This window comes from Anser cygnoides, chromosome 7 (assembly GCF_040182565.1).
Source record: "Anser cygnoides isolate HZ-2024a breed goose chromosome 7, Taihu_goose_T2T_genome, whole genome shotgun sequence".
NCBI lineage: Eukaryota > Metazoa > Chordata > Aves > Anseriformes > Anatidae > Anser > Anser cygnoides.
This window is the reverse complement of record NC_089879.1, coordinates 14,370,268-14,387,289: the sequence shown is the minus strand read 5'-3', so window position 1 is coordinate 14,387,289 and position 17,022 is coordinate 14,370,268. Positions and strand designations below refer to the sequence as shown.

The window sequence follows — 17,022 nt, the reverse complement described above, 5'->3', positions numbered from 1 at the left end:
CAGGCAGCACTTACTCTGAAGGCTGGGTTGATGTTGAGGAAGGTATGTAGTGTACAACGGGATTTGCACCACTGGAGCTGAAGCCATTTCCCAGCTTCATGACAAAGAGAATCCTTTAGAAAAGACTAATGTGCAGGTACCTCCTTCCCCATGGTTCTTCCACATCTGTCCAGCATGGGGTAAAGAGGTGCTACAGGTGGGTTGAAGCTGGGTAGTTGGTATTTTAGGAGCAGGCATAGATAGGATTGTTGCAGCTGAACTTTAGCCAGAGCACTACTGCTGTTGCCAGAAATGCCATGGGATCTTCAATGGCCACAAGTCAGTCAGAGGGACAACAGCACTGCCAAAATACACACTCTCTGTCATCCATCCCCTGGCACAACTTCTATTGTGGGGGGATGATCTCATGAAATATCTCCTCTCTAGCATAGAGATGGCCTGTCTTCAGCAGAAGTAGCTGTCTTTTCTAATTCTTCTTCTTCTTACCTTTTTTTTTTTTTTTTTAATACCTGCCATTTCTAAATAGGAAGTTTCAAACGGGAAGAATATCAAAGCATCAGATGAGTTGGAAAATGCCTTGCTTTGAACAACAAAAACAGGCAGTGTTTTGAGTATGTGTGCCTAAATGCTCTGCAAAGTCTTAGCCTTTCTGGCACAACAGAGATGGAAGTGGTGCACGGTGGCTTTCACATGGCAGAGGAGAGCATAGTGGGGAAAGAGACTGCATCTACAAGCCCGACTGAAGGTTGGGCACAGCAGTTTGTGTGTAGTACATAGATGCATCTGGTCACTGCCTGTGTACAGCAGTACCACGTACTTGAGACATGGGTCATCCCTGTGGTAACATATATGTTATCTTGTGCTTTCCACTTCCCAGCCTAGTCTCTCCTCAATCTCTGACTCTGAAAGCACTGGAAGGCAAAATAAATGACGTTTACTAAGCTAGTGAGTAAGAGTTATGCTGTCCAGTTTGTATACCGTTTTGTTTAGCAACTCAGTTTGAGCTATTTCTCTTGGGCAGCTGGCAGGAACAGCTGTGAAGAGATTGCACTTCTCTAGTTCAGAGGTTTTTGGTGCGTGCTCTGTGCTTCTAAGACAAAAAGCCCTGTTAAAAGGCAAACTGAAAGAAGCAAGCCTGGTGGAAGGTTTCAATTCCACTTCCAGAGGCTTTGGAGACAAGCTTTACGTGCTTAGCTCCAATCTGCATGTTGTCAGACCTACCAAAGTTTTCTTGTGTTGCCCTTTTGCTTGGAGCAAAACCCTCACCTCTGAGGTTCCCAGTTTGAGAGGCCTGAGGATTGAAGCTGTCTGTCTGCAGACCAGACTCAGGGGCCCTGGGAATCCAGCCTTCCACTTCCATTTGCTCCCAGGCTTTGACAGTTTCTCGGTGGCACCACTTCTTTGTGCGTGTTTTGTGAATACTGCTCTCTAATCCTGGCAGTGAAGATGCCCCACTCTTCTGGGAGAAGTCTTATCTTTGCTTGCTAATGGGCTCCAGCCTTTTAAAGATAAGGCTTGCAAACCTGATCCTGCTGAAGTATGAGAGAAAATTCCTGTTGACTGAATGAAGGCAGCTTTACCCAGAAGAGACTCGTTTGTGGCCCTGAGGCCTGTATGTGGTGCTGGAGAGAAATCTCTTCATCTAATGTTTTTTTTTCCTTTTTTTTTTTTTTTCTTTTTTGGAGGGGTAGGGGATAAGGGCTGAGGAGGGAAAGCTGAAGTCCAGGACTGACAGCATGAGCAGGGATTAGACCTTGCTGTTCCTCCCACCTTTCTCTCCCTGTTGGTGTGCCTCCATGCTAATTTAGACCTGTGGCAACCATCAAAGCCTCGCTGCATACCTTCTGCACAAAGGGGCCTGTCTCCCACGTGAGGGCGTTCTCTGCTGGGACAAAGTCAGTTTGTCCCCCAAAAGAAAAATCTTAAGCACCCAATTGCCTGCTTGACTGACTCCCTGACTGCTATTATGTTTCTAACCACGGTAATTGGCTTTAGTAGTTATTAATGGATTATGTTTGGGGAGGGAGGGACAGAACCCAACACCTAGCTTTGTAGCTGAAGGACTCCCTGACCAAAGTGCTGCTTTCCAGACATGGGGTTTGCCTGGTGAGCTGTCAGGGTGAGTCCTTTTTGCTGGTTACACCTGAGCCAGATGTTGGCGATAGGGGAATGTTCTTTGCTTGGTGGAGGGAAGGCAGGTATTGAGCAAAAACCCTATTTCCAAGTGCAAAATGCTTCAGGCTTTCTTATTTGGCCCTTATGGCTGCTGCCCAGCAAAGGGAATGAGCTTTTAAAAGAGACTTTTCCTTGGTTCTCAGACTTTGGTCAGGGACTTCCATGGAGTAATGTGCGTGCAGAGAGCCCCATGCTACAGGTGCGTTGGTCCAAGTGTGTGTACGCTGCCAATAAACCTGGGATTTTGCATGTAAAACAGCTGTGGTTGGAGAGATTTTGAAAGAGCTCTGGTGCTGCAGGCCATGCCTGTCCCTAAAGGGCAGCTAAGGGTCACTGTACTTGTGTGGACACCCCCAGGTACGTGAGCGTAGGGAGGAGGGCTGTAACCAGCAAAAAAGCAGCCTTGGTAGCTGTAGTTCTCGGTTCCTGTAGCTCTTTGAGATGGTTTGGTGATAGCTGCCTTCAGCCTTATGATTTGGAGAAACCAATTGCTCAGCTAAAACGTGGAGCTGGGAGTAAAAAGAGTCCTGAGTTCTGGCCTGGCTTCCACATGACTTCTCTGGCTTTGATCAAGTTGAGTGCGTGTTCACTGCCTTGCTGCTGGATGCCTCCTAACGCCAGGAGTGCATCTCACTGAAGTACAGTACACAAATCCATTCCCACTACATTAGAGGCTTGGAGAAACCGTCTGACTTCAAAAGGAAGAACGCTGTAGGGGATCAACAAAATGTTTAAAAACCGCTATTTTTACAGACATGATACATTTCTGTATTTTGGTTTCCTCTTTGAGCTGCCATCCCCTCTGTCATGCTGCAGAAGACGTTTAGGCAAAGCATAGAGCCAGCTTTTATTTAAAGCAGGCCCCATTTCCTGCATCTGTGCTATCCCTGTTGCAACGACTTAAACATAGTTTTGGTATTTTATTCTCAGTAGCTGCAATAAATGTGGCTTTGTGAGAGGTCGTTTATAGTTTACTTAGAAATCTTTGTATGAGCTGGTTTCTCGTTTGCACTGAGGATAGGAAGCTGGCACAAAACAAGCGTTATAACGTGGAGAACTGTGGCACTCATTTTCTTGCTGCTTGAGTTTAAGGATTTGTTCCTCTCTTAAAAACTAGTTTGAGGCCAGTGACTGTCAGGCAACCTCTGGAGCCAGCATGCGCAGAAGGGATGCGGCATCACCAAGAGTTCTTTGGAACAGGCCCTGCTGGAAAGTGTGAACTGAGACAAATATTGCTGCCTCTGGTAGAGAGTGCTTGGGCAAAGAGAATGCATCCTGATCCGGCTTTGAAATTGGCCTTACTTTGAGCAGGTTGGATGGGAGACCTCCGTTCTGTGATTCGTTGGACCAGTGATGCTGCAGCCAATTCATGACTGTGCCGGGAAGTTGTATGTGACATGACATGAATTGAAAAGTAATGGGGAATTTTCCATGGGGTGTTTCTGCAGCTGACAGCACTGACAGTATATGAAATGTCCTGTGTACAGTGAAATTTAGAAAACATCACTGCAATTTACAGCTGTTCCTCTTTTAGGCTTTCCATCCACGCATGCAAATACATCTTTATGTCATGCCAGTTCTCGGCAGCTGTGACCTGCTGCATCTGGGAAGCTCAGTCCAGCTACCGAGAGTGCTCTGGAGCACCTCTCCCTCTGCTGCTGCCTGCCCTTGTGAAATGTGGTGGAACGTACTGAAATAGTCTTGAACCAGAATTCAAAGCTTGCCTTGTAGCCCATGTTTCTTTGTCTTGCTCACACTCTTTCCTCAGAACAGGAAGATTAGTAAGTGTTTTTGTTTGTTTTGTTTTTGAACAGCTCATTTGTGACGGGGACAGCCTGCTGTGGACACACCTCGCCTCTGAGAATCTGGGACTTTGAGAGGTGAGTGAGCTTCCAGGTTACGGGGAGGGACTTGGCTAGGGAGAGGTAAGTATCAATGAGAAATGCAGTGTTGGAGATGCCATAGGATCGTTCTTTTCAGCTGTAAAGGCAAGAGACGTTTAAGCATGAGATGTTAGGGGAATGAAAACCAAGCTCACGTGGAAAGGTGTGTGGTGGGCTGGTTGTAGTTCAGCAGGGAGCAGCTCCACTTTTCTCTCCCAGTTTATGGCACAGCCATCCTCGATACCCGATGAAGATGCTTCTGTTGTATCTGGTTTCTTCTCACTACCCATGTACAGTCAGAACACACCCATTACAACTTCCTTTGCATCTGTCTCAGCTGATGCTTTAAGCTGAGTTAGAGGGGAGAGGAACGTGACCTGCATCCTTCCATTTGCAAACTTGTCCATGGTGCTGAGAAGTCAGATGGGAATGCAGTAACTACAGTCATCTTTTCCTGGCTGGTGTTTCTGGTAGCTCAGGGAGGTGAGGGGTGGCAACAGGTTATCTGCTGAAATGACTTAGGCATGTTGTCTTCTCCCTGTCTTAATAAGCATTGGAGGTTAATTGTTGTGGCCTCTGCTTTGGGGCCACTGAGAAGTTCCTGTTTGGTAAAGGTGCTGACCTTAACAACCGGGGAAATGTCGGGCTCAAATCCTGATGCGAAACTCAACTGCTGACAAATTTGAAACTCTTAGCCTGCGGGTCTTTGTGTAATGATGGACAGATAGCAAATATTTGGCAGGATTATTGAACGGCAGCTCAACTTTCCAGGACTGGTATGCTCTGGGTAGGAGTGGCACAGCACAGATAGATTATCAAGGGAGTGCTGTCAGGATTAAGGAGAGCTGGTGAGGTCTGGGAGGGGAGGGGTGTGGGGGACAATGACAGAAGGGGCCCAAGAGGTGTCAGCAGGGCTGTATTTGGGGAAAGGAGGTACAGGAAGATTGGTGGGGATGCAGGGCTGGTCTGGGGCCAGTTGTCTTCTAATCTATAGTTTACATAGTTTAGGTTGCCTGAGTCTACTACATCAACTAGAAATATAAAGCAGTTTGTTTCTTTCTCTCTGAAGTAATAAAAGTAAAGGGTTGGCAAAAGGTGCATCCTGCAAAGGACAAACTAGAGTGGGAAAGACAGCCCCGGTGCATTCAGCTTTGACGAATGTTTCTGGTGACCTAGTCCAGTGGTGCCTGGAGTACCCCAGATGGATACAGGCTGTGCTGTGATACCCCTGCCCATCACGTCCCTGGCGATTCTTCAATAGAGGCATCTGACAACTGAGGAGACAGGCAACCCTCTCCCCCTGCCCCACAGCCTCTCCCAAGGAAGCCTGAAGAGATAATAAAGCTGTGTAGAAAATAGGATTAAGGTAATGAACAGGCACAACGGAGTTTGATCTTTCAATAATGTCAAAGCCTGAGTGACAGCCAAATAAAAAAGCCAAGGCAATCTAGGCTACTGGGCCTCTGTTGCGATGGCTGGAGTGTCAAACTTATTCTTCCCTCTTCACCTGTCACAGCTGGAATGCACCATGCCACTGGGGCTTTTCCTCTCTGGGGACCTGTGCACGAGCCGGGAGTCTTGTCAGCACGTGCAGGGCAGGAGGCTGGGGAAGGAGTACTGCCGGGAAGCTAGCATGTGAAGCCTGATGTGATCGTTCATAGTGAAGGAGTACGGAGCTGTCCTTGCAGGTCTTGGCTTCTCCATAAATGGTTCTTCTTCCCAGCAAAGCTTTAGACACTTTTCCAAAGCCTTAGGTGGTCGCTAGAAGCAATCTTGGAGGGAAATGCTGATTTCTTCCTTTGGGGCTTGTGCATATTGTCTCCGTGCTGAGACTCTGGAATTGGGAGCATGACATAGAAACTCAAAATCTTAGAGCTATACAGGACTGAAAAACTCTTCCTATGCCTCATGTGTCTTGATAACATCATGCAGATGCATCCAGGCTCTATCCAGGCCCTCCCAGTGAGGTGCTTGCCCGTTCCTTGTGGTCATGAAGAGCCAACATCTGACCCACAGAGACTGAACGTGGCAAGAATGTATCCCTAAGAGCAGAATCCAGGCAACTTCTGTCAAAAGAATGATGCAGAGGAGAGTGATGCTTAAGACATTCCATAAAACTATAGGATCCTTAGCACCGCTTTGGTATTTGGTGCTAAGACCCCAGAGTTAGTTTAGTTAGCTGGTACATGGAGGGGTGTGTAACACTGCAGCAGTTTCTGTGGCATTCTCTTCCCTTGGGTAGGTGGTCTTTTCCCCCAGCAGCTGAGAGCTGGAACATGCTACAAAAGGATTTAAAGCTTAAATAACCTTTTGTGTACTGATCTTCTTAGTTCCAGGCCAGATAAGTCCTTGGCTAGTGCTTGTAGCTGTTGGTCATGGTGTGTTTTCGTATTTATGACCTTCGCTGTTCCCTGACCCTGGGGCAGCCATTCTCATCCCTCTGAGAGGAAAGGGATAATGTCTTCACCTGGAAACATGTCGTGGGCTTTGAGAAAGGCTGGTTGGGTTGGGAGGCAAGGAGATTTTTAGTGGGGAAAGGAAATGCCTCTTGCTGCATCCCACCCCCACAACTGTCTTTCATTTCTGACTCTGCTCATGATGGTGTTGGATCAAAGCTGGAACAGGCAGCAACAAGCAATTGTCAAAGGGAGTCGAAAGCAGGGGAATGACTGCGTAATGCCAAGACACCGTCTCTGATGGCTGAAATTCCAGCTGCTGCTACACCTGGCCCTTTCTCCTGTAATGAAGGAGAACTTTTTTTTCTTCTTTTTCTTTTGAAGCTGACTAGCTGCACCTCTGGAGGATATATCCCACAGATGCTACATTGTGCCATCTGATTGCCTTTAGATGTGGGGGAAGATGCTGTGTGCTTACTGCTACTCAGGATCAAGGTGTGTGTTTTTGAGGGGGCTGTGAGTAACTTAGATGATTAGAGGTCTGCACAGGAAAGGAGAAAGATCAGCAGTATGGGCCACCTGTGTCCTTGCATCAAGTCTCAGGTCGTGCTGACTCCTTGGCCTCTTGCAAGATCCCTTGGCTCTCTGTAGGAGTAAGGGATATGATGGCAGCTGCCCCTCTTGCTGGTCATGTTCCTCTATTCCTTCTGCACCTGTCTTTCTCTGCTTGGACCTTCCTGTCTTGTCTGGGAGTGTTAGCATGTGTCTTAGCAAGACAGTCCATTAATGGCAAGCAAGAGAGAAGGAAACTTTCTTCAGATCCTGTTCCTCATTCTCTTCCACCTCATGTCTCATTTGGGAGTCTGACCTGTCTCCTAACTGCCTGGGAGAGGAGAGTGACACCTCTGGAAACAGCTCCAAAGCCAGCATTTGTCCCTTGCCTGCAGAGGCTCCCCAGCCTACCGTGGTGCTCTGAATGTCTTTAGGAGCCAAACACCCCTGTCAGAGATGCTTCTCCTCAAGGTAGGATACTCTGGATCTCGCACTGAAGCGGCTCTTGGAGCTGTTCTGCCAAGCCTGATGTTTGAAGTGGACTGGTGATCTGCTATGGTAGCCCTCGAGCTGTAAACACTTGGAGTGCACAAGTCCTACATTGTCCTTCCCTGTGACACAACGGGACAGGCGCAGGGCACAAGAGCCCTTGTGTAAACTGAGCCAAACTTAGTTGTGCCCTCCAAGCCACCCCAGATCCTCTACCTTTTAAATATCCACTCTTTGTCCATCTCCTCCCCCCTTTTGAAAGCATTTTTGGCAGTGTGTTTTTTTTTTTAAGAACCCTCTAATTTCTCGTCCAGTTTTTCTCCCTCTCCCGAGCCCTTTGAAAGTGGCTTTACGCCGTCACTGACACCAAACTGACACTTTGCGTTTCCCCACTTCTTATCCCTTTATGGCAACAGATGTTGAAATTTTGTATCCCTTTTATCTGTCCCTCTTTGCCCTCTTCCTGTAATTAGGTTTCCCTTGTTAGCAGTACAAAGTGGCCCGGTTTGCTGCCTGGCCTTTTGAGCCATTGTGTCTGAGCACATTTTTTTCCTCCTCTTTCGGAAGAGTTCCTTCCCCCTTAAGTAATAGGCAGGGTGTGGGCCAAAGCTGGGGCTTTTTCTTGTTTCTTTGTTCTCCATTTATCTCTGCCACCTTTTTCAAAGGGATGGGGGGGGAAAAAAATAAGAGTGCGTGGAAGGGGAAGATACAGAGTTGCATTTCTTGACCGCCAGACCCCCCCCTGCTCTTCAGGTGTTCAAGGCAGGTGCCTTTGATGTCTGCAGGTTTTGGGGAGGTGGGAGGCAGAGGATTCATGAAAGTGGCTTGGGAGTGGAAGAGAAGGGAGATTCAGGTGTGTGGCTGGTGCCCTCAGCAGAGGGGTGGGGAGGTGTCATTCAGGGCAGCCGGGCAGCTGCTGAGCAGGTTAGTAATCCATATTTGCCTCTAGTGCTATTGCATCGGGGTCTTTCTGAGAGACGGCATAAGCACTGCCAGCGTAAGCAGCTGGCTGAAGGTTGTTAACTTGCTGCTGCTTGATCTCTGGTATGTGTTTCCATGGGACCCTCGCTAGGTTGTGTCTGTCTGTCTGTGAAGTAGGGTGGGCAAGAATTAGTTGCTGTCTCTCAAATTGCTACGTTCATCTGCATCCACTTTGGTGGCTCTTTAAACCTATTGAATGAAGGAGCTTGAGCGCAGTTGTCAACAAGGAGGGAGAGCTTTAAAGTTTCTGCTTGCTCCCTGTGCCATTCTTAAGCAGTAAGTGTAATCTGACAGCTGCGTGCTATGTAGCATCGAGTGCCTTGGTTGTGTCCTGTGCACCATCAGTGCTAAGCTCTGCAGCCATGGACCCAAAGCAGATTTTGGTCCAGGCTTGACTGTGTACTTAGTAGTTTTAAGGGATGACTTCTTTTCCTGACTGCTGGACGAGGTTCGTAAGCCATGTGGGGGCTAATGGTAGATGATGATCACTGCTGATCCTTTCCTGATTAAGTCCAGTCCTTCTTGGTTTTGTGTCTTGCCATACTCAGATTTTCTGCGTGTGGAAGTAGATAATGAAATGAGAATCTGCAGGTGTAGCTCTTGGTTATAAAGCTTGCTAAATATTTTGACGGAAGCTTTTTATATAGATACTGCCTAAGATGCACAAGTAGATTTCTTAGTGCTGTGCTCTAAAGCAAGTTCTACAGAAGATTCTGTCCACCACTTTGAACTCTGAGGTTTCAACAAGTTTGAGACCCTTTAATTTAATGACAGAGGCATGTTTGGGTGAAGGGAAGCAAACAGATTCAGAACTGAAGTTCCTAAATTGAAAGGAAAGGTAACCATCTCCAAGAAGGGCGGGGAGTCTGCTTCATCCAGGCATTTAAACTGGATTTATCAAGTCACAGAGTAGTGGATGGTTATCTGAGTGGGAACAGGAGAGATGAGTGATAGAAAATATTATCCTAGCACTAAGAGTTTCACAGGATTTGGGGGGCAGAGGACTCATAATACCATGCTCTAGACGCAGAATCCCCTCTCCTGCCTTGTTTTTCTATGGATTTGTCACATGAATAATCTTTCTTGCCAAGAAATCTCAGTAGGTTTTGTGGGGAAAAAGGCAACACACTCCTTTTAGGCTTGGATTTCTTTCTCAGAATTTCTGTTCTGACTGAACAGAGTCTTTAAATCACAATAACTGATTCAAGACTTGTCCAACAGTGAGCTAAACAGCTTTCTGGGCTGTTTTTGCCTCAGATAAGTGAAAACAAATGTGAGCCCTCTACTGCCTCCACTCACTGCAGTGGGATGATCCACAGGTAACTGCCCTTCCTCAGATGGCTGCTTGTTCTCTTTTCCTATGCTGTTTCCCCATCCCCTCCACAGACAGCTTTGTTTACTCTTTTTGAAGCATCGGTTTTGAGTTTTCCTATTTATATGTCCTTTGTTTAATTGAGAACATAAAAGCTGTGCCTTCTCCCTAAAATTCAAGGGAAAAAGGTTGGTGAGGTGACAGACTGAAGTCTTCAGTTATTAGTCAGAATTAGTCTTCAGGCAAACCCTTTTGTGGTCTGTTCATATTAAATCAGTTTGACACAATGACTGTCTTTAGATTTCTAATTTGGTTCTTGGGATCCGCTCCCTCTGCAGTAAGGTAGGCCAGATGAAGAGTCTAGATGTTGATCTAGGCAAAGTAAAAGCAGATCCTTCTTCACTGAGCTGCCGGTCCCACTTATGACTTGAGGAGCAAGACTAGAGGTAAACAGGTCTCCTGCCTTCAGGCATGAATTAATCCCTTGACAAGGCTGGAAGGAGATTCCTGCCCCAGTTCTGCAGCTCAGAACCGTAGGATTTGATTCCCTTGCTCTGAGATCTCGGGCGTTGTTGGCAGCAGGACGCCGGGTCTCCAGCCAACTACTTGAGCCAGTGCTGGAGGAGGCTGGCTGCTGCAGGGAGCCTCTTAAGTGGCTCTCTCCTGGATGACTGCTCCCCTTAGCAGTTTTGTAGTGTTCAGAGCTCCATCTCTTTTGTTTATAATGGATAGCTTCGGTCTTACTGTGCAACTTATTTCTCGTGGTATGCATGCCTTCTCAAAACAGTTTGGGGCCTTGTGGTTCTTTACTGATTTATTCATTTATTTTTAAACATCATCTTTCTTGACCCTCCATTACATAAGCTGGACGTCTGCCTTCCTTTTGTTAAAAGGGCTCTGGTGCATCTTACCCTAAAAGTAAGACCATCATAAGAGGAAGAACGTACAGGTGTTTATCCTTGATCTTTTTGTACCCATTGCGGTCTTGGCCCTCTCACGCTGTGGTTGAGCATGAGGCCAGCTCCTGCCCTTTGGATGTGTGCATGTCCAGGGCATGCTGTGGCCTTTGCACTCCTGTTCAGGCGTATTTATGACAACTTTACAAGGCCCCAAACAATTGGAGAGCGTGGGTGGGGGCTGGACACTCCAAACGCATCAATCAGTTTCATCCCTCTGAGGCAAAGCAAAAGCAATCTTTATTTTTCCCTGGGTTGAGAGAGAATCAACAGAGGCAAGAGAGAAGAATGGGAAGGAGTGAATGAGGAACCCCCTCTGCCACTGGCTAGCGGTAGCTCATTTAAACAGATGGCTTTGTTTTGATTTGGACTCTCCATTTTTTTGTCTCCCCACTAAAGGAGACCTGCAGAGCTCTGTCCAGAAAGGGAGCAATACAGCCGCCTGTTCCCACACAAGTGGGGCGAAAGGCGAGAGGCTTTGAGAACTCCCTGCTTCTTTTCCTTGCCTCCTTCTTTTTCTCTTCCCCCAAGAAATCACAGTTTGAGAGAATTCCCCCCTACTCCTCCTGTTGGAAAGAAAGACAGAGAAGACATTCTTGACATTCTTTGCAGAGAAAAGGGGTTAAATGTCTGAATTTGGGGGTCACCATGTTATACAAATTGCAATCTAATCGTTTTTACAAGAACACACGTGTGCTAAGAAAAGGAGCCATGGACAAGAAAGAAAAGGGGACAGACAACCTTTTTTGTCCTATCTTTTTATTTTTTTTCTCTCCAAGGTTTTGGACTATTGTCATGTCCTGTCTCTCTCCCCTCCTCACCCCCGAGAGGGAGAACATTGGTTTTATAGTTAAATTGGTTCGTAAAGCAGAAGGGCTTGGTGCCATTTCTGTTTGTTTTCCCAAATAAAAGCCCCAGCAGGGTCTCTTTTGCACCGTTGTGGCTTTATTTGAAGAAACTGCCTTTTTCCCATAGCCCAGCGTGTCAGTTTATCCTCTGAACTTAACCTTACGGGAACCCGAACAACAAAAACTCACAGGGTCTCAGAGCTGGAAAGGTAAAGAAATTGTATCTTTTTATTGGACCATTTAAAGCGTGTGTGGGCCAATTCAGAGAAAGCAGAAGAAAAGAAGGCAAAACTCCCTCTTCTGTCTCTTCCCCCTGACACAATCTCATACCGTCGTTGGTGTCATTCCCCCCTACTGCCTCAAGGCCCTTCAGCTGCACTGGGGAAGCTTGAGAGAGGCATTTCTCCAGAAAATCACTTATAATGGCGTCTCAGAACCATTTCACATGGAGCTGCGCCCCCAAAATTCCCCAATCCACACCTCCCTGCAGGATTTAGTAACCTTGGCTAAGCACGGGAGTAACCTTGGGTTAGGATAACTATGTGAAGAATCGCTTTGCCAAGGAGCAAAAGCTTCTTTTCCTTCTCCCTATGTGCATTATAAATGTTGTTTGACCAAGTCCTTCCCTTAGCATAAGCTGCTGCATCCCCTGGGTGCCTCAGCCCCAGCTGTAAAGCACCTGGAAGAGACAACAGCTGAGCTCTTCCCTTTGGTTTTGGTGCTCTCTCCAAGTTGGATGACAGGAGTTGCACAAATGCTGCACCTCCAGATAATTGTCTTTAAATGGGTTGTGTTTCCTTTCTCTATTTGGTGCTCAGTTCAAATATCCCACTGTTTTGAACTGAACAGTGCTCTTTTCAGTAAATATTTCTTGGTATTTTTTTCCCCAGTAAATATTTCCCAGCTGGCTTGTTGGAAGTAGTTACTGGGGCTAAAATATGAGTGTAGAGCATTGCTTTGTTTCTGAATCGTTGCCTGCTTATGCACAACAGCTTCTCTTCTTTGATGGATGATCACAGCTCACAGATGAGGTTTCCAGAGAAAATGAGTATGTCCTCAAATTCAGGCGTCTCTGTTTTCAGCAGATGTTCTGAATTCAGCAGTTTCCTAGAAGGCACTTAATGCTAAATTTGTTTGCTGCACATTTGTCAATATCAGTGCTAGTGAATCAGGGTCGCCAAAAATTGAGGGTGGGGAGAAAAGCGTTTATTGCTTCAACCCAGCTTTTGGATCGTAGTTCGTGTCCATCAGAGAGAGCTGGCCAAGACCTGCAGCAATTGGGCAGGGTGCAGGGATGGAGGTACAGACTTCAGGGTTCCAGCTATCAGCGGGGTCTCGGGGAAATCCTGGGGTTTTACAGTCACACAAATGATCGTTGTGGCCTGGGAGGCTGTAGGTGGCTTCAACTTCATGACATTTGGTGATCTTTTCTATGCCTCTTTGAGCAGTTGTCTTCTGCTCGTGTAAGTTGTCAGAGAACTATCAGTGATGTGCCAGTGAATCTACTGTTGTTTTTTTTTTTGGTTCCTTGATGAGTTATCTTGATCCTTTTTGGCTTTTCAAGGATTAACTGTGGGTTTTGCTTCTTAGGAAGTAGAAGCTGTTGTGGACTGGGCTTTGAGGGCAAGGAGCAGATGCGATAATGGAGAATTTATGGATACTAACTTGTGACCCCTACGCTGGTAGGCTTGTGATTGCAGAGCATTTCCTTCCATAGACTCAGCATGGCTGCATGTGCTAGGAGGATGTGGAGCTAGCTCAGCATGGTGGCCTGTTTCCTGGGACTGCTGGGCCAGAGACGCCTTAATCTGCTGAAAAATGAGGGAAATATTAATCACGTTCAGTATCTTTATCAATTTAAGTGCACCCATGCCAAAGCTCTTAGGTCTTCTGGTGTACGTGCCCAGTGTGCAGCACAGTGTGATTTTCCCCTGGTGTCAGGTTATAAGTTCTTTGCTGTAGCAACTAATGTGTTGTTCCTGTAAACTGCTGAAGGACCGCTGCTGTACGCAGGTGCTGGGCCTCCCAGCTGAAAGCTGTCTTGGCTGACCTGTTCTTGGGGCAGGAGAATCGAACTGATTAACAAACCAGCAAAACGAGGTTTGCCTTGCTGCAGTGGCTTGCAAGTATCTGTGCTCCTTTTCTGCCCACTAAGACAAGTTAATCTTGGTGTGTTTTCTTTTTTTTTTCTTTCTTTTCTGTTACCTAGTCTGGAAAGAGAAGCGGAGGGAGGAAAACAGTTGTGGCTGATTGCTGGGATGCTTGGGTATCACTGTGATGAGGTGTGAAACACGGGGAGCAAGGCGCCTGGGTGGTGGTCAGCGCTGCACAGAAATTTCTGAAAGCAGGAATTCAGGCTCTCTGGTTTCTCTTGTCTCTGGGGTTCTTTGATGCTGAAATTTTTCACTTGGAGGCCTCCAACCTGCCAATAAAAGTTGCTGCCATCTTGCAGCACTGCAACCTGAAGCCTGGTCTGGGAGGTGGAAGACAAGCTTCTGTGTGGCCAGGCTTGCTTTGGATGTCATGGGAGCTTGCCAGAAGTGGGAGATTGTGAGGAGACCCATTTCAGGTGCCTGAGAGGAAGAGAGCTGGCCCCAGCAGGTTAAATATCCCTGGGTGTGCTTCAGCATCCTGCTACCTTTCCTTAGCACGGTGCCCCTCCCTCTGAGCACACTTAGTCCTTTGCATATTGAAGTTATGTTAGCAGGGAAAACGATGGAGTGGAAATAACACAACGAGGCTTCAGCCAGATAGCAGGGGTTGTTCACCAGCCGTGCTGCTGGGCTGCGTGGCCCTCACGCTGCCCATCCTCCTGGTTTCTTCAGGTAGGCCACGGACTCTTGTTTGGGAGAGCAGCTGACTCTGCCTCATACCTCCGTTGTGTGTCTTTGGACTCTTGGCCACGCATCCAACTCACAGGATCAAGAAGGTCGTGTGGAGGTCTTGAGAAGGGCTGTGTGTCTGCCTGTCTGTCTGTTCTGCTGGCGTTGCAGCAGATGGAGTGGGTCGGTGCGTTTGGAGGAGCAGGGCAGTGCCAGAGCTCAGAGGTGCACAGCCCTGTCACGCTGTGGTGATGCTTGAGGACCTCTCGCCCTCAGCCAAAGCCCACAGCTCTCACTCCCAGTGCTCGGACCGCAGACGCTTCAAGCTCCCGACGTACGTACAGGTGCAGCTAGGTTGGGCTGCGAGTAACCCTCCAAGGGTTAACGCGTTGTGAGAAGGTTGCAAAGGGCTGAAGCCTGGAATCCCCCCGATCCCTTGCCTGGAGAAAGACAAAGTCCAATAAGCCAGCACCCCTGGATTCGTGTTGGGGGGGATTAATTCATGCACTTGATGTTAAAGCTTGTCCGAGAGGTTTGCACGGGGGGGCCATTGCTAGGGCTGGTTGGCCTCTCTAAATGGTTGCTAGGGCCCTGGCATCAAGGGCCAATGTAGCTGCCCACAGCCACGGTCACGGAGGGAATTACACAGCCACAAAGAAATTGTTATTCTACATAATCTGCTCTTTGGAGAGTGACTGTGGGGAAACAGGCTGGCCCCAGCATGCCGCCAGCTCTGTGATCATAGAAGCGTGCTGGCTGCAAAGATCGGCCAGGGCTCGCCTTCTGATCTGGGGACACCAGGGCTCGAGGCGCTAATCTGCTTTATCAGCGATTTCTCTCTCCTGACACAAAGGTGTTTACTTGTTTTAACATCTCCTGGGACTCTATTTCTCCTTTTGTGTGGTCTTTATCCCCCGACGAGGGCTTTAGCCCAGATTACAGACAGAATTAAGGCATTTGGCGATGTGCCTCAGAACTGTGTGATGCTGGATCAAGGAGCAGAAAGTAACAAAATAATGGGGGGAGATGCTGGGAGTGACCCCACCACGGGGTCCGTGCTGTCGGCTTTCAGGACTGCTTCATTGTCCTGAGAACCAAGAGCCTGTTGGAGAGGGTGGCCGTGCGGCAGGGTTTCAAAAGCAGGTGCTTCGAGGTTCATTGTGCCCAGCGGTTTTGATTTAAAGGTTGTGAGGAGGAGGAAGAAAAGGAGGGTTTGCAAGAGGTGGCCATCTCAAGCAGCTGGGCAGATTGTCTGCTGGGGCAGTTGGAGTGTTACAGGGGACAGGCTGTGTGTGGCAAGGTGCAAATTCATAAGGCCAAGGAAGGGGACCCAAACTTCTTCTCCCAGCCTGACAGGGAGGGCCCTTTTGGAGTGGTCCCTCACCAGCACCATCCAGCTGCTGGTTCTGCACAGGAAGAAGCAGCTGAGTGATACGGCCACAAAACATCTGGCTTTGAGCTTCATGGAGATCTTGCTTTTGCTCTTTTGCAGCAAGCAAGGAATGTAAAAGGGCAGTGGGGAGATGAGCCTCTGGGAAGTCATCTCCAGAGATGTTCAGCCCCAGATAAGGGGTTTGCAGCATGCAGAGTGACTGAAGGGGGTGGGAAGAGCAGCCACAGCTGCCTAAGGCAGGGAAGTCTGATGTGCCTGTGGATCTGAGCCATGCGTCAAAAACACTGGGAAATACTCCGGTGGACAGAGGATGGGATGGGGTTGACCAGGTAAATGGCTGTTGTAGATTACCTGGAGTTTGACTAAGTTGAGAATTGCTTCCTAGGGAAATGGAGCCTCATCACTGAGCATACTGGTTACTTTTCCCAAGGAAGATGATCCCCTTCAGCCAGGGGTCAGCTGTGCCTGTTCCTGTTCTTGCCTTACAGCTGTGACTCCTGCTAGTCGCTATCCTTTACAGTAGCCCAACCAGTAGCAGAAGCTGGGGGAGGGAGAGCAAGGCTGTGCAGCCTCTTGCATTCTGTTAAATCACAGAAATGAGATCTAGGAGGCTTCTGTGACAACATCTCTGCTCCGGCCTGAGGGACTGGAAGGGCTCTCTGCTCTAAATGACTCTTCTGTTGTGTTTCATTGCAGCGGTCAGCTTTTGACTTGTTTAGGGACTGACTTTCACCGTGGAGCTGGAGTCCTTGATGTCTTCTATGAAACGCCCTCCCTTCTCCTTTCGTGTGGGTATGACACCTACATCCGCTACTGGGACATACGGACCAGCACCAGGTGAGCCTACCCTGCTGGCATCTGCAGCCCCAGTGAGGTTCCCAGGCTGTTCCTGTGCGGTGTCTGGGGACTCACCTGCAGCTTGGTCAGCTCCTTCAGGCAGGTTGGGCCTCAGCTCCCGTCCAGGCACTGGGTGGAGGAGGCTCAGCCCCTCTCTGGTTTGTGTTACCCTTGCAGGAAGTGCGTCCAGGAGTGGGAAGAGCCCCATGACAGCGCCCTGTACTGCATAAGGAGCGATGGGAACCACATGATTGCCAGCGGCTCTTCCTACTACGGCGTGGTGCGCCTCTGGGATAAGCGGCAGACTCGGTGCCTGCAGGTGAGGGCTGGACAGAGGCCGGGAAGCAGCAGGGCTTCTAGGTTGTTCTCTGGCAGCCA

The 17,022-nt window shown here is 48.2% G+C and overlaps 1 protein-coding gene across 1 annotated transcript in view; it reads left to right on the top strand.

Moving 5' to 3' along the window:
• FBXW4 (F-box and WD repeat domain containing 4) overlaps positions 1-17,022 on the top strand; it is a 59,333-nt gene that overhangs the window by 41,387 nt on the left and 924 nt on the right. Inside the window, exons 6-8 of the mRNA XM_048060463.2 lie at positions 3,990-4,055; positions 16,504-16,644; positions 16,822-16,963. Of these exons, the coding sequence (XP_047916420.2) occupies positions 3,990-4,055; positions 16,504-16,644; positions 16,822-16,963 (349 nt within the window). The remainder of the gene's footprint in view (positions 1-3,989; positions 4,056-16,503; positions 16,645-16,821; positions 16,964-17,022) is intronic.